The sequence below is a fragment of the Theropithecus gelada genome, chromosome 13, assembly GCF_003255815.1.
Source record: "Theropithecus gelada isolate Dixy chromosome 13, Tgel_1.0, whole genome shotgun sequence".
NCBI classification, from domain to species: domain Eukaryota; kingdom Metazoa; phylum Chordata; class Mammalia; order Primates; family Cercopithecidae; genus Theropithecus; species Theropithecus gelada.
This window is the reverse complement of record NC_037681.1, coordinates 48,243,683-48,268,618: the sequence shown is the minus strand read 5'-3', so window position 1 is coordinate 48,268,618 and position 24,936 is coordinate 48,243,683. Positions and strand designations below refer to the sequence as shown.

At 39.7% G+C, this 24,936-nt stretch overlaps 2 protein-coding genes across 12 annotated transcripts in view; one reads left to right on the top strand and one right to left on the bottom strand.

Moving 5' to 3' along the window:
- The window catches only part of BABAM2 (BRISC and BRCA1 A complex member 2), a 463,266-nt gene extending 451,184 nt beyond the window's left edge, over positions 1-12,082 (bottom strand). For 6 of the 10 annotated variants that reach the window (XR_003122373.1, XR_003122371.1, XR_003122372.1 and 3 more), the window contains exons 1-2: positions 9,983-10,210; positions 6,112-6,263 (exon numbers count right to left, since the gene is read on the bottom strand). Coding sequence is in view for 7 of the 10 variants with exons in the window: in XM_025405841.1 (XP_025261626.1) it covers positions 6,112-6,239 (128 nt within the window). In the remaining 3 variants the exon portion in view is untranslated. Of the gene's footprint in view, positions 1-6,111; positions 6,264-8,354; positions 8,421-9,982; positions 10,211-10,560; positions 10,822-12,036 lie in introns of those variants that run through there. The other 4 variants (XM_025405842.1, XM_025405838.1, XM_025405836.1 and 1 more) reach the window with 3 other exon arrangements.
- RBKS (ribokinase) overlaps positions 10,430-24,936 on the top strand; it is a 110,861-nt gene continuing 96,354 nt past the window's right edge. Inside the window, exon 1 of one of the 2 annotated variants that reach the window (XM_025405844.1) lies at positions 10,430-10,568. In XM_025405844.1, the coding sequence (XP_025261629.1) occupies positions 10,480-10,568 (89 nt within the window). In that variant the 5' untranslated portion in view covers positions 10,430-10,479. The remainder of the gene's footprint in view (positions 10,569-24,936) is intronic. The other variant, XM_025405845.1, reaches the window with a different exon arrangement.

Below are 24,936 nucleotides of genomic sequence, written 5' to 3'. Positions count from 1 at the left end.
GGCCTACTATAATTTCAAAAATGTCAACTCATTTCAGGGAATGTCATTAAAAAGAATTATGCGTAACACAATGTAAGCAATACACTATCAGGCCAATAAAAATCCTTACAAACCACAAGAACAAACCACTCTGATCCCCAAAACAAGTAGTTTCTCAAGGAAAACATCTAACTCATTCATTTATCCATCCAAATCCTACTTACTACATTACATGTGAAAAGTACCAAGATAGACCTTAAGGAGGTATAAACATAAATTAAACAAGAACTTGGCCCCTAAGATACTGATGGCCTAGCAATGGGGTTTAGAAACATACATAATCTTAAGTAAAGTAGAAAAATCTAGGTACCATTAGAGAAATATATATGAATTACTATTTTAAAAAAAAAAAGGAAAGAAATCTTGCCTCGATTAGGTTCTTGCCTATTTCACCTACGAACCAGATCTAGAATATAGATACTTAGACCTTATCTCTTCAAGGGCAAGTGGCTACATGTAATAACAAGACTGTTTCTTGTGACCTTTAAAAATTGTCTCCTAATTTTATACCTTTTATATATACTGTGTCCTATAGGGTATACCTCTTTGAGTTAATAGAAATTAGACATGTAGATCCTACCTCTCATAACTGTGTCTGCTGAAGATCTAAAAGAAATGTAAATGCCAAAAGTGACACACCAAAAAGAAGCCATTCTTTTCCCTAACTCTGCCACTGTTTTGTTGCAGAAACGAGAAATTCACACTTCGGCTGATGGAAGGATTGAAGAAGGAATTGTTAATGAACTTCTAAAGAATTTCCCTGAATCTTTCAGACAAGTGCTACATATAAGGCATCAATAATGTTCCAGATTAACAAGAACTTTCACATCATTTTATGAATGTGGGTAGAGATATTTTTATTTCTTTTTTGCAGCTAAAGAAAGTAAATTCCATACATATTAAATGTCATTAAATGCAATTTCACATATTTTTCAGGCAGTTAGTCCAGAAAAAGCTAGGACTAGGCCAGGCATGGTGACTCACACCTGTAATCCCAGCACTTTCGGAGGCCAAGGTGGGTGGATCACCTGAGGTCAGGAGTTTGAGACCAGCCTAGACAACATGGTGAAACCCTGTCTCTACAAAAAATTAGCCAGGCGTGGTGGCAGGCACCTGTAGTCCCAGCTACACAGGAGGCTGAGCCAGGAGAATCGCTTGAAACCAGAAGGCAGAGGTTGCAGTGAGCCGAGATCGCACCATTGCACTCTAGCCTGGGCAACAAGAGCGAAACTCCATCTCAAAAACAAAAAGACAAAAAAAAAAAACGCTAGGGCTAGTGGATTCATTTCAAATTTGTCATCAGATCCCACTATTTGCACTTAAATCTTCAACTAAACATTCAGGAATTTGAGAACACCCAAAAGGGAATCTGTGAAAAAGAAGCAACAAGACTTCATGCTGATAAATGCCAACTGGTTTCTCAGGATACTGATACAAAGAGTAAGAATCTCAGGTTGATATCATTTTACATATACCAGTCACCAGTCAGCAGTCCACTAGCCATCAGGCCCCTGTCAGGTCTTCAATACCTCTGAAAAGAATGTCTGTGACATGCTAAAAAAGAAAGATTTATTTCTACATCCTATACATTCAGGTCAATGAACATTCGTGGTTGATGGGCTGGTTTTATTTTTTTTCTTTATTTTTGTTTAGAGAAGGGGTCTAGCTATGTTGCCCAGGCTGGTCTCAAACTCCTGGGCTCAAGTGATTCACCCGTCTCAGCCTCCCGAGTAGCTGGGACTACAAGCCTGTACCACTGTGCCCAACTCAGGCTGTTCGGTTTTTTTTTTTAATGACAGCTTTACTGAGATGTAATTTACATACCATAAAATCACTGCAAAGTGTGCAATTTGATCATTCTTCATATATTCCCAAAGCGATGCAACCTTCACCACTAATTTTACAACATTTTTGTTACTCCAAAATCCCACACTCAAGCAGTCACTTCTGATTCCCCCAGCCTCTGGCACCCACTAATTTACTCTCTGTCTCTACGGATTAGCCTATTCTGGACACATCACATAAATGGAATCATATTCTATGTGACCTTTTATAATGAGCTTCTCTCACTTAGCACAATGTTTTCAAGGTTCATCATGTTGTACTGTGAATTAGTACTTCATTACTTTGTATGGGTAAATAATATTCTATTTTTGATATGCCAAATTTGTTTATCCATTCATCAGTTGATGGACATTTGAGTGTTTTTGCAGGACTTCTGACCTGCAAAAACCTTAGTCATCTAATCTGATTGCTCATTTTATGGATAAAAAACTGAGATCCAGTGAGAAAATGGGAACTGCCTCTGGCTACACAGACTTAAGACTATCAACGGACATCTGAAATGCCTTCTTTTCTCCAAGCTCACCCCATTCCAATAAAAGAAGAAAGTGTTTGTTCCTAGCAGTAAAAAGCAAGATAGGATAGGTCCAGAAGACCTGAGGTGGGAAGGAAAAGAAAATAGACAGGATTAGGCACAATCTTGTTGAACCAAAGGAACTTATGAAAAGATCAACAGTTTTAAACCTTCAAAAACACGGAAAAAAAGAGATAAGCACAGTGCAGACATAAAGATGCTATTTTTAATCAGAGAAGGAAAGAAACATGAAAGTGTGGGAAAACCTGAAAAGTTACTCTGAAATATCCAGTGATCCATCTGAAAATCTTTTTATTCTCAGACCCAGAAGAAAAATACACTGATTTAAAGATCCCAGAAAGAGGAAATCAAAGTCAAAACCACAAACTGAGAAGAAATGAGCACAGTAAAGGAAGTACATCACTCTACTTTCTGCAGGCCAAAAATTACAGTGAGGGAAACTGGAAAATACCCTCTTGAGATCTGATCTTGATGACTTCAATTAGAGATGGAGTCCATCTAAAGAAAGCATTTTGTAATTTAGGAGGCTCCAATCTGTATCTAGATTGTCTATAATAATGTGGGAAATTCAGACTGAATGAATCCTATATGCAGTCTCTATTTCAGAATCCCCACTTCCTACCACCATTTAAAAGCTGGGGAAGTCTGTCTGAGCACCAGGCCTGATGCTTGACTAAATGGCAAAAATTCTAAACCAGTAAAAAAAAAAAAAAAAAAGAAAAAAAAAAGCCTAAAAAGTCACTTTCCAATCCCTGGCTTATCTAAGGATGCAAGTTAATTTGTAAATCCCCTAATGTGTATAGTTAACTTCTAGAAGAAAAAAAAAAAAAAAAGTTAAAACCTTCTTCTTACCAACTCCACCAGAGTTCTTTCTACCAAATCCTCTTGCCTCAACAAAAAAGGAACTAACCTAACACTAGCAAAATGGATAGCAAATAGTAAATGCTCCGTAAGTATTTGATTAATGAAATTGAAGATAGTATCAGACGTTTTCAAAAGAATCCTACTATTCCAAAGAAGTGTCTTAGTTTTTTATCTTACCACTAAAGAACGTAAGTCAGTATTCTGATACCCAAGTCTTTAGCTTAGTCAAACAACAGCAAGACATGTAGATGGCAAACAGCAAGAGTCTAACAAGGAGAAAGATGAAAGAGAATCAAGAATACAGCATTTCTACTTTTACTGCTGCTGCCGCCACTGCCAACACCTCTCCAAACCCAGCACTGCATGCTTCTCTCAGAGTCCATCCTGTTACCCAAATGATCCCACAGCAACCTCATGGCACTGCCATGAATGGAGACACACAAGGGCACCATCCACTGTGACAAGACACTGACATGCACATTGCTTTGCCTCCTGCCAGACTACGGGATGCAGAGAGGGTGCAGACCAAGGACCTTGAAAAATCAGCTTCATGTGACATCATGGTGGACATGTGTGAAAAGTACTACCCACAGAGACACTGACATGACCATCACCAGAGATCTTTCACAGAGACCATGAGCGCCCTGTCACCTGGGAAGCAATGGCAGACCCAGCTGAGCAGTGCAGACCCAGCTGGACACAAGCTGCTCCAGACCCAGCTGGGTACAAGCTGCTGGCCCAGTTGCTGGAGTCTAGTGAAGAGGACAATATGGTGGGCATCCTCTATGACAAGATATACGAGAACTTCATGGAGGAGGTGGATACAACAGATAATAAAACCTACCAGTGGAAGAAGGGGCAACTTTGACATACACTAGCCACTAGCCTGAATGCCGGCGCAACTTAATTCCACCTGGAACCAGCCCAACCAAGGTAAGGTTCAAGTGTGTAATGGAACTAACTCTTAGAGAAGAGTTTCTGCAGAGACTAGGCTTCTATCGGCACATCTGGCTGCCAGACCGGGGCATGGGGCCCTGGCCCAGTGATTCCAGGTGCACCTAAGTGGAAAGAGATGGGAAATGGCAAAAGGTAGATGCCCTTGAAAGAAGCAACTCTACCACCTGGAATCTAGGCTGCCCCTACCCCAGCCATCATCTTTGTTATCTATACTGACCAGACTAGACAATAGTAGTACAGTATATGCCCGAGGAGCCCCACTCATTCTAAAGCTAGCTGCCCCAGCCCAAGCTATGGCAGGTTCTTCAGGAGGAGGCCCTGGACCGGTCAGTGAGATTTCTGGCTGCATCTTTGTCCATACCAACAGCTCCATTTGTGGATGCCATATCCAAGAAGGTACCTTGAACATGGCCCGTGCAAACTTGCCCTAGTGCCCAATGCCTATGCCTATGCCTCCCACAAATCCCAGAGTCCAATGAAATTTCCTCCATCTTTAAAAAAAAAGGCAACATTTCTAGTAAGAAAGTACTCAAAAATGATGGGGATATGTCAAAAGGACACAAAAGCCACTTGATAGAGTTCTCAATGACAAAAAGCTGGAACAACTGACCAACAAAATAAATGATAATAATATTTAATTTATAACCCACAGAGAAAAATAAATACCTAACAATTCATACTGGCATAAGTAAATAACTGAATAAATAAATAACTGAAGGAAAAGGAAGTGTTTCTTCATAGTAGAATTCAAATTAATAAATGGGGAAGAATGAGAAAAAGAGAAAAAGCACTCTTAGACAAGCATCAAAGTAATAATAATTAGAGGCAAGAATCATCCATGGATGCTGAAATCAATGGACAAAAGGATGATGAGAAACCAGATATTTGCAAAGTCTCAAAGCATCTCTCAGCAAAATACAGTACTTAACTAATTACAAGGAGAAAAATCAGTTAACTTTACAGTGATCACTTAACCAAATTATCAAAGTTAACTTAGTAGTAAAAAGGCATCTGGACATCATATATTCCCTGATCTGATGCACTGAGGATGGTACAACAACACATCTGTATTACACTTGGGAAAAAACATGTTTTTCACTCTAACAAAAAGAAAACATTAGACAAACCCATGTGGATGCACATTTTACAAAATAAGTAGCCAGTACTCTTTAAAAGCATCAAGGTCATGACAGGCAAAGAAAAATTGAGGAACTGTCACTGTTGGGGAGACTAAGGAGATATGATGATTGGATCCTGGAACAAGAAAAAGGCATTAATGGGAAGACTGGCGAAATTCAAATAAAACCTGTAGGACAATTAACAACATTATAACAATGCTAATTTCCTGTAGTATTTCTGTTAACTTTTTTGTAAATCTAAATTTGTTTCAGAAAAAAAAAAAAATCTGTTTTTTAATGCAACATTTCAAGGTGTGAGATCTTACTGTTTTAACCCCATTGTGAGAAATGACTCATTTTGACTAGCTTTTATAATTTTCATATTAAGAGAGTTTATCAAATGATATCAGATTCAGAATATGTTTGTTGCTGGACTGCAGCAAACACAATAAGAAAACAAGCCAATGAATGAAAAACACACTTCTAAAACTCTGACGGCATGCTCTTCACAAAGAAAAAACAGAAAAAAGACATGAACATTCTAGTCATAAAACAATGACCCAGAACACAAATAAAATAACCTGAAACATAAAATGTCAAGAACTGAACAAAACCAACTGAATCAAAATATGATGAGATGATGACTTGGTGGGTTTCTGTCGTGGTCAATTTTTATGAGTCTGGTAAGGAAGGGCTGTCATTAGGTAAAGGTTGAATTAGTTCTGGTACATTCACTGAACTCATTCTGGTACATACCCAGATTTTAAGTCAGTTATCCTCAAACAGTTTGTAGCATCCAGTCCCACTTTTCCATTCCGGACCACGCTAGATATGAAAGGCGAGAGCATTGGAGATATTCGGTTCAAGGCCACTTCTGGGGACATTTTAACTTGACTTGTAAATCACCACTGAAAGTAGAAGGAAAGAATGATGATCAGGGCTTACAAATGGACTAGATACAACACGCTTCCTGAAAACTGGACAGCATACAGCAGTTCCTCTTGCATGAATAAATAATTCCTTTCCCATCTCCAGCGCAGCCTCTTCCAGTGATCTTCCAGAAGAAACCACCTCACTTCTGCTCAGCTACTCAGGACTGGGACTACACCACTGCTTTTCAGGAACAGAAGGAACCCCTGAAATACAATTCCCTCTTCCTTCCCAAAGCTGATTTCTACACTGCCATACTCTACTTAAAGTGGTCCCACTCTATCTCACAACTGGCTTGTTCTATTTTAGTTGAGTCCAAGGAGCCCTTGCTAGCAATCCTCTATCCCAACACAAAAACACACACATCACTGAGTTAGCAATCTCTCCCTCTGTGTCCCCACAAGGAGTAAAAACTTGATGGATAATACCATATAAAACCCTACAACAGGCTAACCTGCTTGCAACTATTCCTTACTAGAAATTATTTACTGCTGATATATCTTTTTTTTTTTTTTTTGGAGACGGACTCTCACTCTGTTGCCAGGCTGGACTGCAACAGCACAATCTCGGCTCACTGCAACCTCCGCCTCCCAGGTTCAAGTGATTCTCCTGCCTCAGCCTCCTAAGTAGCTGGGACTACAGGCATGTGCCACCAGGCCCAGCTAATTTTTGTATTTTTAGTAGAGACAGGGTTTCACCATGTTGGCCAGGATGGTCTCGATCTCTTGACCTCATGATCCACCCGCCTAAGCCTCCCAAAGTGCTGGGATTACAGGCGTGAGCCACTGCGCCCGGCCCACTGCTGATATACCTTTCTTAATAATCTTTCCGTCCACAATGTAGTAAAACTACCTGTTTATGTGATCTCTTCCCTGCAGGGACTACATTTTGAATCCCCAAGGTTTAACAGAAATACCTGGCACATGCTAAACACTCAATAAACATTTTTTAATAAATAAATGAGTAAGGGGACAAAAGTTAGAGAAATATTTCTGTATGGAGAGAAGATAATGTGCCCCCCCAAAAAAAATATGGTAGGGGAATAGACATAACAAAATCCAAGGGATAGATATAGCAAAAATCTACTTGACAATTAAATTATGAAAACATCACCTATGCAGCTATCAAGCAACACAGACTAACACGGATCTTAAGGTATTTGACTTTAAGGCACTAAGTCCTTACACTTAAAACCACAAAAGTAGAACCAATACATCATATCTAAATTATCTGGAAACTCACGGGGCTGGGGGAGAGAGTACACGAATTCTTCTTAATAGATTTCTAAATGAAAGCCTCTTCCTTCAGAGGAATAAGTCGATTCAAATGATCGTTTCCTTCCTCAATTTTAAAGAATAATGCCACATCAAAAGAAAATTAATTTCCAGCAAGTTACCAGTAAATGATGTTCTGGTTCTAGTTTTCATACATTATACCACATGAAAACTTGCAAGTCCTTGCTAAAATAAATGTTGAAAAGTAGAACCTGTTTCAATGTATTATTTCAGATAGTAAATAATAAATTTATTTGCTAATTTGATAGCTCAAAAAATAACACTTTGACCCTATATAGTGATGACACCCAGAAGTATCTTCAAGATACTTATAACACCTTTATACTTATACTTCAGTTCCAAAATCATCCTTTTTGTAAATATAAAACAAGCTCTTCTTCTGACCACTCAACAGATGACCCCCCCCCGACTATTCTCTCATTTCAAAGTAAGACTAAACATCTAACACTGTACTACCAATCATAAAAATCATGTACTTTTTAAAATGTTTTATCACTTATAAGGAGCGTCCATATATACTACTGCAGTTGATCTTCACAAGCCTGAGGTAGTAAAGAAAGAATTTTAATTCCCATTTTGCAGATAATATGGGTAATTATTATCATTTGATTCTGAACAGTATACTAATCCACATCATAATTTTGAAGCCTATTTTTTTCCATTCGCCAACATTTCCACCTTCATGTCTATGTCACAATTCTTGAAGGGATGCTTATCAAAGTCATATGCTAAGTACAAATATACCCATGTTACAAAAAAGCAAAAGGGTCTCACCTATATTACAAAATTGTTCTTCTGTGTTTTTTCCCACAGTACCTATTATTACTTTATCTCTTGTTTCTACAAAAGAAGGAAACAGAACCAACACATTCTAGACATCTATCTACCAGCTATCAGGCATTATATTACTCACCTCTATCTGTAATTTCATTTACTTCCCCCCAACTCTGTTCCCTGAGAACAATAATTGTTCCCATTTGACAAATGGAAGCTAAAGAAACTTGACAAATAGAAAATTAAAGCTCAACAAAATAGAGTAACTTGTTGAACGTTGGAAGTTGAAGCATCAGAATTCGAATCCGGCTTCTCCAAGTCCACTATACCCATCTTCCTCTCAAATAAACATTGATAACTTCGATCACCAAAGAGAAAAGCATCAAGGTGATTTTTTAAAGCGTATATCTTATAAAATGTGAACAGACAAAAAGTAACAAATTTAAACAAATGATTGCTTTACCACTAAAAACACACTGGACTATTGCTGGGCTACTGCTGAACCTGTTCTGAGTGATTCACTAGACAAATGTTAAAAGGAACAACCTTGCTCTAGAAGCCAAACCATACTAAAAGTGACACCAATACATTCTAATTCAGCAACGGTCGTGACTTTAGAATGACACCTTAGGGAATGAATTCTCTTTATTTCTAGGGCAGCCATACTACTATTTTTTGACAGTGCAAGGTTTCACGCAGTTTTAAAATCTATTTCAACCACGAGGAGGTGTGACTTCTCTTAAAAAAAAAAAAAAAACAACAACAACAACAACAAGGGGGGCTGGAATACAATGACTCCAAAATCAGAGGTCACTTAGCCAAAAACACTGGTCCTTTGGTGCAGTGAACTGGGTACATGGACAGGGAGTCACCACCGGTAGCAACTCTTACGCATGGCAGCACTATAATACATCCCAGATATACAAATATTTATGGTGGTCAGAGTCACCTGAATGCTTCTCCTGCAATTTGTATTTCCTGATTTTGACGTATTGCAAAAGGAAAATGCAAAATTACAATTTTTGCAAGGGTCTGCTACCCCAAAATAAAGTTACAAAAGGTCCTTTGATGAGAGGCCTGGGGATTACAAAGACGTCTAAAGCGCCATCCAGGTTCTTGCAATTAAAAATAGATGACAAACACGGAAACATGTGCCCTGCTGACGTCATGGAACGGAAAGGGGCGGCATCCTGCTGCGTCACGTCGACGTCATACAGCGCACGAGGGAAGTTACACTGTGGAAGCAATTTCCCCCAAGGGGCAACATTCGAGAAAAACAAACTAGCTCAGACCCGAAGAATGACCACCCCACTCTAGGGGACGTCTTAAAAGGGACACTCTCCCCTCTCCCAAACTGTATGGTTCCCCTCATCAGGCAACAAGGAACTAATACTCGGGGTTTACAGGGACCAGGGGATGGGCCATACATGGAGAAAGAGACGCATCTGCCCTTGGGGGCTCGTTCTTGAGGGGATCAGCGTGTTGGGGATGAGAAGGGCATCTTTGGAACGGGGGCCTTCCCCATAGGAAGAGGAGGCGAGTCCCCTGGCCATATTTAAACCACGGTTCTCCACGCCACCTGTGCGACTCGGGATCCAACCTCCCCGCACCAGCCCCAGTCCAGGTACCTGGAACTTAGTCCGATCGGTAACCGGCGACTACGTGGGGTACAGGTACCCGAGCGCGCCCCCGACCGACGCACCGACCTGCGCGCGCGCCGCGGGCCGGATGCGTGCGCACTCCCCGGACGTCCCGCCCCGCCCCCTCTGCGGCCCCAGAGCTGGGCGGCGTGCGCGCCCCCGCGCCGCACCGAGCCGGGCGCTCGGAAAGGCGTCCCCGCGGTGCCTGACAGTTCCTTCCTCAGTGCCTGCCCCGTGAGTGGCGAGGAGCGGGGAGTCTTGCCATATCAGGAGGGCCCTGTTACGTGAGGCTGTGCACGGAGACTATTCCAGGAAGAAGAGGGGACACTTGGTGGGCGGGGTGATTTCGGGCAGTCAGGTGGGCGACCCGCGTAGGCGTCTGAAAGGCCCGCGTCGTTAGGGAAGGCAGGAGCGGCGTCTCTGGTTACAGGGTTAGGCAAAGGGCAGAGGTCAGCGTCCAGGTTGGACAGCAGCACCTTTGAGCGATGGCGGCGTCTGGGGAACCCTGGAGGCAGTGGCAGGAGGAGGTGGCGGCGGTGGTAGTGGTGGGCTCCTGCATGACCGACCTGGTCAGGTTAGTCCGGGGCGAGTTACTGAGTCTGCGGCTTGGGGGAGGAGGTGTGCCGTGCGCTATGCGCCCGGCGGAGCTCTTGGGCGCTGGGTCTCCAGCGATAGACCGTGCTAGCTTTGGGTATGAGCTGCAGGTTTTCGCAGCCCTCAGCCTGCCTTCCCGGCATGAAAGAATTTGAGTCTGTAAAGGTAAATCTCAGGGGAGGGGACATAAGAGGCCAGGGTTTAGTGAAAGCTCTAATATTACTAAAAGCGCTCCCCAAAGACCTTTCTTGGCCCGGCTGCTGAGCCTTTCCCCAAACGAGCCAGGGAACTTTGCCTATGTCATTTTACCTCCGAGAATGTGCCTACCTCACAGGGTTGTTGTGAGGACTAAATGAAGTAAAGTGTTTTGTCAAGCGTAACATTATCCAATTTGGATATTATTCGTCTGAGCTTATTGTATAAAATAATAAGTCGAGCAGAAGTAAAAAAAAGTCTGTCAGCTTTCCCCATGTTGATTGTCGGCATTACTGCGGTATTTTATATTTACAGCGTATTTTTCAGCAAGGCAGGTATGAATCAAAATAAAAACATAAACACAGTATTTACAACCACTAAAAACTATGATCAAATTATGATAGAAAATATGGCAAATGAAAATTGTTGAGTTAGGTCAGTAAGACTGGGTAGACAGATCCTTCTGATTTATCTTTAAAATTAAGGTAGCTTTTCTGATTATAAAAGTAATGTATGTTCATTGTAAAAGTAGTAATAAATTCAGATATTCCAAGAAAATCCTACCACTCCAATTACTGCAGTTCAGTCTTTTGATGAATATCTTTTCAGATGTAATGCTACTTTTATGTTATAAAAATGATCAGGTATACTACAGTAACACCTCATCTGTCCTGAAATGTTGCTTTTCCAAAGGGTATTAGAGAACGTGGAACTAAACAAAAAAGCCTTGGGGCAATCAAAATAAGTCACCAAATTGCTGCACCAAACCACCTGTATTCTACTCAAAAAATAGGTCTAGGGTCTTCATGTAACCAATTTAACCTTACCTTAAAATATTTATCAGCTGTGTTGCCAAATTTCCACTGACATTAGAAAGGTGGGAGTAGAGAGGAGAGACTGCTAGAGGCAGTTATAGTGACTGATGAAAACTTGAGGGTGAGTAGGAGACTATGTAACAAGAAGAAGCAACAAAAGAATTTTAAATATCAATGACCTTTATTTTTCCACAAATATTAGAACTATTTTGTCAGACACTGTGCCAAGATAAAAATACTTTCCTTTGGTGACAGAGCATAAAATTGAATCTAGTTGGAGACATTTGTTGAAGAGGCCTATACATCTTTTTCTAGAGCAAGAGTCAGTAAACTTTTCTGTAAAGGGCCAGATAGTAAATATTTTAGACTTCGCAAGCCATGTATGGTCTAGGTCACATTTTTTTAACAACATTTTTTAAATGTAAAAACCATTCTTACCTCCCAAGCCTTACAAGAACATTCTGCAGGCCATAGATTACAGACACCTGACACCTGTGTAGAAAGAACATCACTGTGTTTACAACACAATATAGCAATTGCTTTTACTGGTGATGACTCTTTTCAATAAAAGGTTTTATGGTACTTGTTAAATTTTGTATAAAAATAGGACATGTATTTCACTTTAGAAAAAGTTTCATCAAAAATTCATAAAGTTTAGTTACATAAAGAATAAATCTTCAGTAAACCTTCATCTAAAATGATCATCCCATGCGAAATCCACCTAGCTAAATGTTTACCGTGATTTTATATGTAAAGTGGCAGAAGAGTAAGAAAACTAAAGTGGGCCAGGTGCAGTGGCTCACACCTGTGATCCCAGGACTTTGGGAGGCCAAGGTGGGCAGATCACCTGAGGTCAGGAGTTTGAGACCAGCCCAGCCAACATGGTGAAACCCCATCTCTACTAAAAATATAAAAATTAGCTGGGCGTGGTAGCTGGCGCCTGTGATCCCAGCTACTCAGGAGGCTGAGGCAGGAGAATTGCTTGAACCTGGGAGGTGGAGGTAGCAGTGAGCCGAGATCGCGCCATTGCACTCCAGCTTGGGCGACAAGAGCAAAACTCCATCTCAAAACAAAAAAGAAAAAGAAAAGAAAATTAAGTTTTCTCATACATACTACCTGAATAAAAGTGTCAGGGTTAAAATTCAGAGCCATTTCCTTGTTACCAAACTAAGAACTTTCTGTGAAGCTTGACCATCGGATACTAAAAATAACTATAGTACTTTGTAGGGTGGGGTAGGGGAGTGGTGTCAAAGGCCCATTTTAGCATCCATCCATCAGGGTTTAAAATCTTATTTCAGAGCTAGAAAAATCTGGAAATTGTTTATTCTAGTCCTTCAGTTTTTAGATAAATAAACTGAAGCCCAGAGAAGAATTTCTCCTCTTGCCCATATTCTTTCCTTCATAAAATATCCAAGTTTCTTTTCTTCACATGAATCATTAGTACAAATTTTACTAATAGTAAAATCATTAGTTAAAATTTTTACTAATGATTCACTAATGATTGGTAAAATCATTAGTAAAAATTTTAACTAATGATTGGTAAAATCGTTAGTAAAAAATCATTAGTAAAATCATTAGTAAAAATTTTATTCCCATATAGACCCTCTCTACTAATTCCCACAGCTTTTCAACAAACTTTTCATGGTCTCTCATTACTTATGACTCTGAAGATCTTCACAGAAATCAGAGTATAGGATTTTCATTTAAAACCCTGCATCTGTGATAAACTTGGGTGCAACTTTTCTGGTTACAGTTAGTATCATGATTATATTAGTTATCTACTGCTGCTGTAACAAATTACCAAACTTAATAAGTAAAGCAAGTTTATTTTTTTTACAGTTCTGGAGGTCAGAAGTCTAATACGGGTCTCACTGGGCTAAAATCAAGGTACAGCAGGGCTGAGCTCCATTCTGGAGACTCTAGAGGAGGCTCTGTTTTCTTTCTTTTTCCACCTTCCAGAGACTGCCCACATCCTTGGTTCATCGTGGCCACTTCCTCCATCTTCAAAGCCAGCAATGGTTGTTCAGGTCTTTCCCACATCACATCACTCTGACCCCCAGTCTTCTGGCTCCCTCTTCTACATTATAAGAATGCTTGTGATTACGTTAGGCCCAACCAGATAATTCAGGATAATCTCTTTATTTTATGGTGGCTTATTAGGAACCTTAATTTCCCCTTGCCATGTAACAACATATTCACAAATTCTGGGGATTTGGATGTGGACATCCTTTGCGATAGGGGAGCAGAGAGTATGTTATTTTTGCTACCACAGTGGTTAAGCTTGAAGTAAAAAATCCTACAATACTGAGTTCTCAGAGACTCTTTGAAGCCTATCATTGTATCCTCACATTTTACAGGTGAGATAAGGAAGAAAGCTTCAATGACTTACTCCAAATCACACAGCCAGTGAGTGGCATAGTAAAGGCTGCTACCCAGGTTTCCCAATCCTTACCTTTCTTTTTTATTTTTTTAAATACATATTTTCTTTTTTTTTTTTTTTTTTTCAAATGGGCTCTCGCTGTATTGCCCAGGCTGGTCTTAAACTCCTGGGCTCAAGCTATCCTCCTACTTGGCCTCCCAAAGTGCAGTGGTTACAGGCGTGAGCCACCGTGCCTGGCCCCAATTCTTATCTTTCCATTATATCATTCTACCTCTAACTCTGACTAGTGTTTATTGCCCTTTTCATCTACAGTACATTTGATAGCTTGTAGTCTGTACATTCATTGTTAACTTTATAAACTGATAAGGAATAACAACTAAGAATTTATAATTTTCAAGTCTAAAGATAATATCTTTATTACTGTGCCTTATTCCTAAATTTAACTGTAACTAACCTGGACACCCATGCCTATTCTTTAGATTCACTTCAGAAATAAAACTGCTTCAATAACTAAGCCCTTTTGGATGGCATCCAAGCCCAACTTACTTTATATATTACATTACTGTGTGCCAGACACTGCTATTCAATCAATGAATAACCGTTTTTTTTTTTCATTTCTAATTTCAGTCAGCTATGAGTAATAAGTCCTATGTAGTAATAATTTTTAAAAATCATTAGCTCATACAGCATGACAAACAATTGAAATTATTTAATACTCACTTATATTTTTCTCATTATCCTCTTCCTTCTTGAACACTCATCTCTAAAGTTACACACTACGAAGATACAAGAAATGAACCCTGGTCTTATGGGATATAAAGTCAAAGATTTTCCAAAGACAGATTCCCCCCTCAAAAAAAAAAAAAGTGTGAACATTTTTAGACATTAGGCTCATAGGCCTTTGTTAATCATGCTTTCATTAGTAATCCTTATTTTTTTATGACCTGCATCACCCATTTTTTCAATTATTCATTTGAGGAATACTTATTGAATTTATAGTGTGTGCCAGGCACTTCCCGATGTGCAGAGGATACAGCAGTGAAAACACAGACAAAAATCCCTGCCTCATGAAGTTTACATTCTAGTAAGACAATATCAGTAGAAATAAGATAAATACATAGTATGTTAGATAAAAGCTAAGGAGAAAAATTAAACATGTAAAGAGGGATGGGAATAGGAACTTTAGATTACTGGCTTCAGAAAGCCTCGCTGAAAAGGTCATTTAGAGTAAAGACCTAAAGGAGGAAGGAAAACAAGTCATAATCTGAGGGAAGAGCATTCCAGGCAGAGGGGATAGCATACTCGAAGGCCCTGTTCAGTGAAGAACATGGGGTCCAGTGTGGCTGAAGAAGAAGAAAGGAGTCAGGAGAGAGCAATCAGTGATTAAAGAACATTGAGTCATACTCTGCATGAGATGAAAAGCTAGTGCAGGATTTGAGCAGAGGAGTGGCATAATCTTATTTTGATTTTAATAGGATCTCTCGAAGGGCTATGTGAGAATAAATAGCATGAAGGAAGGCAAATACAGAAGCAGGGAGACAAATTGAGAGTCACTCCCAACGGTCTGGGCAAGAAATGATGGTAGCTGGAAAGCAGTGCAAGTGGAGAGAAAGCATCTTTTGATTATATTTTTGGAGTAGAGTTGACAGGATATGCTGCAGAGTAAGAGATCTGTCAAGGATTACTCTTAAGTGCTACAGCCTCTGCAACTGGAAGAGGAAATTGACCTCTACTAAAATGCAGAAGATTGTGTGCAGAGAAAGTTGGGTGGGAGAGGGCTGTATCAGGGGCACAGAGTGGACATGGGAGGGTTGAGGTACCTACTAGACATCCAACTGAAGAGGTCAAGAAGACAGATACAAGAGTTTGGAGTTCCAAGGAGAGGTCCAACCCGGAGATATAAATTTCAGAGTCATCAGTGTATAGATGGTATTTAAAGCCATGAGGCTGGATGAGATCACTGAGGGTCTGATCTCCTAGGGCACTACAACATTTAGAGGATAAATTTTTAATAAAATTGACTTCCTGTCTCTCTTCCAGTCTCTCTACAGTCCTAAAACTTGCTTTGAGACAAGCTTAATACAAACCTATGTTTATATTTCTATGGCAATAGACTCTGATGTCAACTAAAACTCTGTGTTATCTTTTTACATGCTGCCAATTAAAAGTGATGGCTTGAGAGATAAGACTCGTATTCACCCAAGCATCTAAATTTAATCCTGCCAAATCGGGAAATAAGTGCCTAATTTTCAAAAGGTTTAATTGAATAGTGGAATAAGTGAATTTAGAAACTTTTAGATCCAAAGTGGATGAAGCATTGGACCTAGATTACTTAAAAAAAAAGTTATGGCCAGGCACAGTGGTGGCTCAAGCCTATAATCCCAGCACTTTGGGAAGCCGAGGCGGGTGGATCCCTTGAGCTCAGGAGTTAAGACCAGCCTGGGCAACATGGCAAAACCCCGTCTCTGCAAAAAAGACATAAATTAGCTGGGCGTAGTGGTGTGAGCCTGTGGTCCCAGCTCCTGGGGGGCTGAGGTGGGAGGATCACTGGAGACCCAGAGGTTGAGGCTGCAGTGAGCCTTGATTGCACACTGTACTCCAGCCTGGGCAACAGACTGAGACCCTGTTAAACATACAAAATAAAAAAGAGTTATACTGTACCTATCAAAGTTTATATTTGTTTGACATAATACAGTGCTTTCTAACTGGGATACAGGTTAGAGAGTCAAGAAGCCTCTTGGCTGGTCGTATTTAAAACAGAGAAATCTCTTTTACAGTCACATTTTCAGAAACTAAAAAAGGAATATTAATCCAGAAAGTATCATGCTTTCCCAGTATTGGAGGAATATAATATCATCCTTCATTATTCTTTCCGCTTCTTAAATTGATCTGAAAAGTTGCTTATAAGTTACCAATCATTTATTAAATTACTATTTTGTTAAACATAGTTCTATCAGCTGTATTGCCTAATATCAAAAGTTTAATTAGATCTCATTTGTCAATTTTTGCTTTTTTTGCAATTGCTTTTGGCATTTTTGCCATGAAATTTCTGCCTGTCCTATGTCCACAATGGTATTGTCTAGGTTGTCTTCCAGGGTTTTTATGGTTTCAGGTTTTACATCCATCTTTAATTCATCTTGAGTTGATTTTTGTGTTTGGTGTGAGAAAGGGGTCCAGTTTTGGTCTTCTGCACATGGCTAGACAGTTATTCCAGCACCATTTATTGAATAGGGAGTCCTTTCTCCATTGATTGTTTTTGTCCATTCCCATTCGTGGGAAATTTACTATGTCCCTTTAATGAAAATATACATTAAAAAATTATGGTTGGGCGCAGTGGCTCATGCCTGTAATCCCAGCACTTTGGGAAGCAGAAGTGGGAGGACTGTTTGAACCCAGGGGTTTAAGACTAGCCTAGGTAACGGGGTGAGGAGACTCTGTCTCTTAAAAAAAAAGCATATGACAAAGAAAGCACCTACTGTGTACTATTACAAAGCAGTTCCTTTAGCAATCCATTCCTTTGCCAGCTCTCTGTGCCTTAGGCTTTTCATGTCTGTATTCCAAGGAGAACAAAGTAAGGTAGACTTTGTGATGAGTTTTGCTCTAGTATTTTGATGACTTGTTTATAATATTGAAATACTTGTAGTGTGCTAAACACTAAGAATACTGCAGTTCGGAAAACACTGTTACTGCTTGTCTTCGTCCCTTTTGTGCTGCCATAACAGAATACCTAAGACCAGGTAATTTATTTTTTTTTTCACTTTTAAGTTCAGGGGTACATGTGCAGGTTTATTATATAGGTGAATTCGTCATGTGGGTTTGTGGTACCCAGGTATTATTTTTTTTTTTTTTTGTCACCCAGGTATTAAGCCTAGTTCTCATTAGTTCTTTTTCCTGATCCTCTTCCCTCCTTTCACCCTCCACCCTCAGGTAGACCCCAGTGTGTATTCTTCACGTCTGTGTGTCCAGGTGTTCTCATCATTTAGCTCCCACTTATAAGTAAGAACATGCAGTATTTAGCTTTCTATTCCTACGTTTGTGTGCTAAGGATAATGGCCTCCAGCTCCATCCATGTTCTGGCAAAGTACATGATGTTGTTCTTTTTAATAGCTGTGTAGTATGTCCAGAATGGTATTGCCTAGGTTGTCTTCCAGGGTTTTTATGGTTTCAGGTTTTACATTTGTCTTTAATTCATCTTGAGTTGATTTTTGTATATGGTGTAAGAAAGGGGTCCAGTTTTGGTCTTCTGCCCATGGCTAGACAGTTCTTCCAGCACCATTTATTGAATAGGGAGTCCTTTCTCCATTGATTGTTTTTGTCCATTTTGTCAAAGATCAGATGGTTGTAGATATGTGGCCTTATTTTTGGGACTTTTTGTTCTGTTCCATTGGTCTATGTGTCTGTTTTTGTACCAGTACCATGCTGTTTTGGTTACTATAGCCCTGAAGTATAGTTTGAAGTCAGATAGTGTGATGCCTCCAGCTTTGTTCTTTTTCCTTAGGATTGCCTTGGCTATTCAGGTTCTTTTTGGTTCCATGTGAATTTTTATTTTATTTTATTTTATTTTTTCTTTCTTTTTTTTTTTTTTTTTTTTTTTTTTTTTTTTTTTTTTTTTTTTTTTGAGACAGAGTCTTACTCTGTCGCCCAGGCTGGAGTGTAGTAGCGCAGTCTTGGCTCACTGCAACCTCCACCTCCCAGATTCAAGCGATTCTCCTGCCTCAGCCTCCTGAATAGCTGGGACCACAGGCCCGCACCACCACAGCTGGCTAATTTTTGTATTTTTAGTAGAGACGGGGTTTCGCCATGTTGACCAGTCTGGTCTGAAACTCCTGAACTCAGGTGATCTGCCAGCCTCGACCTCCCAACGTGCTGGGATTACAGAGGTGAGCCACTGCGCCTGGCCTTATTTTTCTTGAGACAGAATCTTGCTCTTTCACCCAGGCTGGAGCACAGCATGGCTTACTGCGGCCTCAACTTCCAGGCTCTAGCAGTCCCCCCACCTTAACCTCCCGAGTAGCTGGAACCATAGGCACACACCGCCATGCCCAGCTAATTTCTGTATTTTTTTTTTTCCAAAGATGGGGTTTTGCCATGTTGCTCAGGATGGTCTCGAACTCCTGAGCTGAAGCATCCCACCCACCTCAGCCTCCCAAAGTGCTGGGATTACAGGTGTGAGCCATCATGTGCAGCCCCATTTGAATTTTAAAATTCTTTTTTCTAGTTTTGTGATGAATGTCATGGTAGCTTAATAAGAATAGTATTGAATCTGTAAATTGCTTTGGACAGTATGGCCATTTTAATGATATTGATTCTTCCTGTCCATGAGCATGGAATGTTTTTTCTATTTGTTTTTGTCATCCCTGATTTCTTCAATCAGTGTTTTGTAGTTCTCATTGTAGAGATTTCTCATCTCCCTGGATAGCTGTATTTCTAGGCATTCTATTTTTTGTATGTGGTAATTGTGGATGGGATTGCATCCTTAATTTGGCTTTTGGCTTGACTGTTAGTGTATCAGGACGCTAGTGATTTTTTGTGTGTTGATTTTGTATCCTGAGACTTTGCTGAAGTTGTTTAACAACTTAAGGAGCTTTGGGGCCAAGATTGTGGGGTTCCCTAGGTATGGAATCATGTCGTCTGCAAACAGGGATAGTTTGACTTCCTGTCTTCCTACTTGAATGCCTTTTATTTCTTTCTCTTGCCTGGTTACTCTGGCAAGGACTTCCACTACTATGTTGAATAGGAGTGGCGAGAGGAGGCATCCTTATCTTGTGCTGGTTTTCAAGGGAAATGCTTCCAGCTTTTTCCCATTCAGTATGATGTTGGCTGTGGGTTTGTCATAGATGGTTCTTATTATTTTGAGATATGGTCCTTCAATGCCTAGTTTATTGAGAGTTTTTAACACAAAGGGGTGTTCATTTTATGGAAAGCCTTTTCTACAACTATTGAGATAATCATGTAGTTTTTGTCTTTAGTTCTGTTTGTGTGATGAATCACAGTTATTGATTTGCATATGTCGAACCAACCTTGCATCCCAGGGAAAAGCCTACTTGATCATGGTGGATTAGCTTTTTGATGTGCTGCTGGATTCAATTTTGTTTTTTTCTTGTACCAGGTTTTGGTATCAGGATGATGCTGGCCTCATAGAATGAGTTAGGGAGGAGTCCCTCCTCCTCAGTTTTTTGGAATAGTTTCAGTGGCAATGGTACTAGCTCTTCTTTGTACATCTGACAGAATTCAGCTGTGAATTCGTCTGCTCCTGGCCTATTTTTTAGTTGGTAGGTTATTTATTACTGATTCAATTTCGGAGTTCATTGTTGGTCTGTTCAAGGATTGATTCAGTTTCTTCCTGGTTCTGTCTTGGGAGAGTGTATGTGTCCAGGAATTTATCCATTTCTTCTAAACTTTCTAGTTTGTGTGCATAGAGGGATTTATAATATTCTCTGATGGTTATTTGTATTTCCGTGGGGTCAGTGGTAATAACCCCTTTAAGTTCTGTTCATTAAATATAATGAACAGAAATGTATTGGCTCATGGTTCTCTCCAGAATGGAGAGTCCAAGATCAAGGGCATCTGGTGAAATCGCTGTGCCATTCCATGGTAGAAGAATAAAGCGGGTGGGGAGGAAGAGAGAGAAGTAAAAAGAGGTTAAACTTGTCCTTTTGTTAGGAACTCACTCCCTTGATAACAAACTCACTGCCATGATAATGGCATTAATCCATTCATGAGGACAGAGCTCTCATGACCTAAACTCCACTTAAAAGTCTCACCTGCCAGTGCCATTTCATTGGCAATTAAATTTCAACATGAGTTTAGGAGGGTACAAACATTTGAACCATAGCACTGCTCTTAGGGAATTTAGAGTCCAAAGAAGAAGGCAGACACAAAAAGAGATTATTATAGTATGACGTGGTAAGTGCCTGCAGGTTATGCGGGAGAACAGGGAAAACTTCCTGGAAGAGATGCCACCTGAGCCAAATTTTTAAAAATAAGCAGGTGCTAACCCAGAAAAAAGGGGAAGGAAGACATTCCACCACCTGGGGTTACACACAGAAGCAAAATCATGGAGGTGCTTGCATGGTACATGCTGAGGCAGCAACCCTTGGATCTTAGAACATCAAGATACACAGTGGTGATGAAAGGCCTGATCAGCCATGCTGAGGTGCTTTGGTTTTATTCTGTGGCCCTGGAAACCAGTGAAGGGCTCAAAGTATAAGAATGACAGCCAGATTTATATTTCACATAGTTCACTTAGTGCTAAAGTCAGATTTAAAAGAAGCCAATGTTTTGAAGGCATCAAAGGCATTCTTCTTGAAGACAGGAAGACCCATTGAAAGCAATAGTACTCAGAAATGTTGATGATGGTGCGAACTAGGACAGTAGTGCTGGGAATCAAAAAGAGGAAAAAGCCTAAAGATACATTTAGGGGCGCTGGGCGCGGTGGCTCACACCTGTAATCCCAGCACTTTGGGAGGCTGAGCAGGCGGATCACGAGGTCAGGAGATCAAGACCATCCTGGCTAACATGGTGAAACTCCATCTCTACTAAAAATACAAAAAATTAGCCAGGTGTGGTGGCGGGCACTTGTAGTCCCAGCTACTCAGGAGGCTGAGGCAGGAGAATGGCATGAACCTGGGAGGCGGAGCTTGCAGTGAGCCAAGATCATGCCACTGCACTCCAACCTGGGCAATACAGCGAGACTCTGTCTCAAAAAAAAAAAGAAAAGAAAAGAAAAGAAGAAATATTTAGGGGCTAAAATAGTTGGAAACAACTGTTTAGTAAAGTGGGCATGAATCAAGCATTCGCTCTCTAATCTTTTGTAAGAAAACACTAATGTTGAAACTTTACTTTCCCACATTGACAAGACCTAGAAGGTAGATCCTTGGAAAGAATCCCATCTGATAGAACAAAAGCATTCCATGCTTACTACTTTTATGGCGGGGGGGGGGCAGTTATATTCCTTAAAAATCAAAATAAATGTTATCAAATAATTAAGAGATAGTCAGATTCTCTCTAGGGGAAAAAAGTCCTAATTTGGTTTTGAGATTTAAGAAAAAATACAGGTATTCTTTCATAATTGTAATGGAGACGCTAATGACAAATTTAGCTCAAAAAGTTTGCAAATATTAAATGGAGGCAATGAAATGACAGAAGATATAAACATAAAATAGAATGTTAAAATACGAAATAGAATCTTCCATATACCAGTACAACATTCTTAAGGAAAAAAAAAACTACGCAAAGCTCAACCACCCATGTAACAAAGATATTTATAATGTGTAAATTGTTGTCGGGGAACTTAGGTACTGTGGAACTAGAGAATATCTGAGTAGCAAAGAAACTTGAGTTCATTTTTGTGTTGAAATGACCACCCTGTTCATTTTAAATATAGGAAGCACAAGTCTAGAAAGAATTAACTGATTTTCCCCCAGCTAATACCTAATTAGGATTAGAGCCAGGATTAAAGTTTTTATCTTTTGGCTCTCAAATACTAACACATTGTGTTACTGTGAAGTTTTGAGTAGCATTTCAGAAGTTTGACATGTACTGGATTTGCAGGAGACAAAGTGTTCAGAAGTGCTAGTAAGGACCAATTTCCTTGAAAAAGAAAACAAAGCTAATATTGCAATTATCAGTATCAGAGTACTTAGTATTATTGTCCTTTAGAATTTTTTTCAGACCTGCCATTTTTATTATATATGCATAACATTTACTATTTTAAATTTACAATTCATTAGCATTAAGTACATCCACATTTTTTTACAAACATCACCACTAATGATCTCCAAAACTTTTTTCATATTCCTAAACGGAAATGATGTCCTTATTAAACAATAGCTCCCTATCCCCTCCTCCCCTCAGCCCCTGGCAACTACTATTCCACTTTGTATCGCTATGGATTTGACTACTTTTAGGTACATTATATAAGTGGAATCGTGCAGTCTTTGCCCTTATGTGACTTACTTATTCCACTTGGCATAACATCCTCAAGAAAGGGTAAGTAAACTTGAAGACATAGTAATAGAGATTATCTAAATTTAAGCATAGAGGAAAAATACACAGAGCCTCTGTAACCTGTGGAACAGTTCACCATATGTATAATTGGAGTCAAAGTATCTCATATAGGTGGAGTCTTTGTAACTGGCTTACTTCACTTAGCATAATGTTTTCAAAATGTATCCATGTTGTAGCATATTTCAGAATTTTCTTCCTTTTAAGGCTGAAAAATACTCCATTTATGTACATTACACATTTTGTTTATTCATCTGTCAATGGACATTTGGGTTGCTTCTACCTTTGGGCTATTGTGAACAATGCTGCTATTAACATGGGTGTACAAATATCTGTTTGAGCCCCTGTTTTCAGTTCTTTTGAGTATATACCCAAAAGTGGGATTGCTGGATCATATGGTAATTCTATGTTTAATTTTTTGGAGGACCCACCATATTGTTTTCCATAACAGCAACACTGCTTTTCCTTTTAGTTTCTTGCATTTTCTTTGTAAAGTCCCTATTCTTCATCTTACTCACCAAGCCTCCCTTTTCCTATTTCAGTTTAGACTATTTTTTTGTTTTGTCTCCCATTTGTAGTCCCTCTTTTACGTCCTCTTATGCAATTTTGCATCCCCGTATGCATGTATATCTATCATGTCTAAGTATATGTTTGTGCAAGAGGAAAAATGTGTCTGTACAGGCAAGGAGCTCAGTAAACCTCATACCTTCTCTGCCCTCCTCAGTCTCAGCAGCATCATTTTTGTGGCCATTTAATACTCTGTTACATAGATATACAAAAATTTGTTGATTCAGTGCCCTAAATAAGTACTTTTAAGTTGTTTCTGTTTGCCATGATGAACTTCTTTGAACGCTTATCTTTTGGACTCATGTCTGTTTCCTTAGGTAAATTCCTAGAGATGGAATTTCTAGGTCAAAGGAAATAACATTCTTGTTTGTGTTTTGTTTTCTTTTGAGTCAAGGTCTAGTTCTGTCACCCAGGCCGGAATGCAGTGTCGCGATCGCAGCTCACTGCAGCCTTGACCTTCCAGGCTCAATCAATCCTCCCACCTCAGCCTGCTGAGTAGCTGGGACTACAGGTGCATGCCACCATGCCCAGCTAATTTTTTGTATTTTTTTTTTGGTTGAGACAAAGGTCTCACCATGTTGCCCAGGCTGCTCTCAAACTCCTGACCCCAAGCTATCTGCCCACCTTGGCCTCCCAAAGTGCAGTGATTACAGACGTGAGACACCATACCTGGCTGGAAGTAACATTTTTTAAACTTTTGAAATATATTGGCAATTTGCCTTCATAAAAGTTCTTCTGAAATACACTCCTACTCACAGTGTATGAAAGGCCTATTTCCTGGATTTTTAACGAACACATTACTAGTTGAGAGATGATAAATATTTTCATGTTTGATTATAAAAGGAGATGTCGAATGTTTTCCAGATGTTTGTTATTTATTTGTGTTTCTTTTGTGAGTTGCCAGCCACGGATCCTTTGTCCATTTTTCTGTTGAACACTCCTTAAGATTTTAAACAAGAGAGTTCAAAGAAAAAAAAAATGTAAAGATGCTGGTTAAGAGTTCTGCAGCAAAGAAACTAATAATGTAAGAGTGAAAGGAGAATTTTAAGACTGGCTAGCATAAAATATTGTGGAAATGTGGAAGAGAGAGATTCTCAAACCTGGTTGCCATTTAGAATCCGTTAAACCAGACTCTCCAGGGAGGAAATCCAGGCATCAATTTTTGTTTTTTAAATTCTCCGTAAATTTTAATGTGCCACAGGGATAGAGAAAAAGTGACTTACTGATAAAAGCAGGAACTATGAAGTAGAGCAAATGTGACAAAATACTGTAGCAATTTGGAGAAATTAACCTTTAAGAGAAAGGGGTTGGAGTTATTCCTGACCAAGGGGAATCATGATTGGCACAGATAAACACATCAGTGTTTAAGTGGCATCATATCTGGT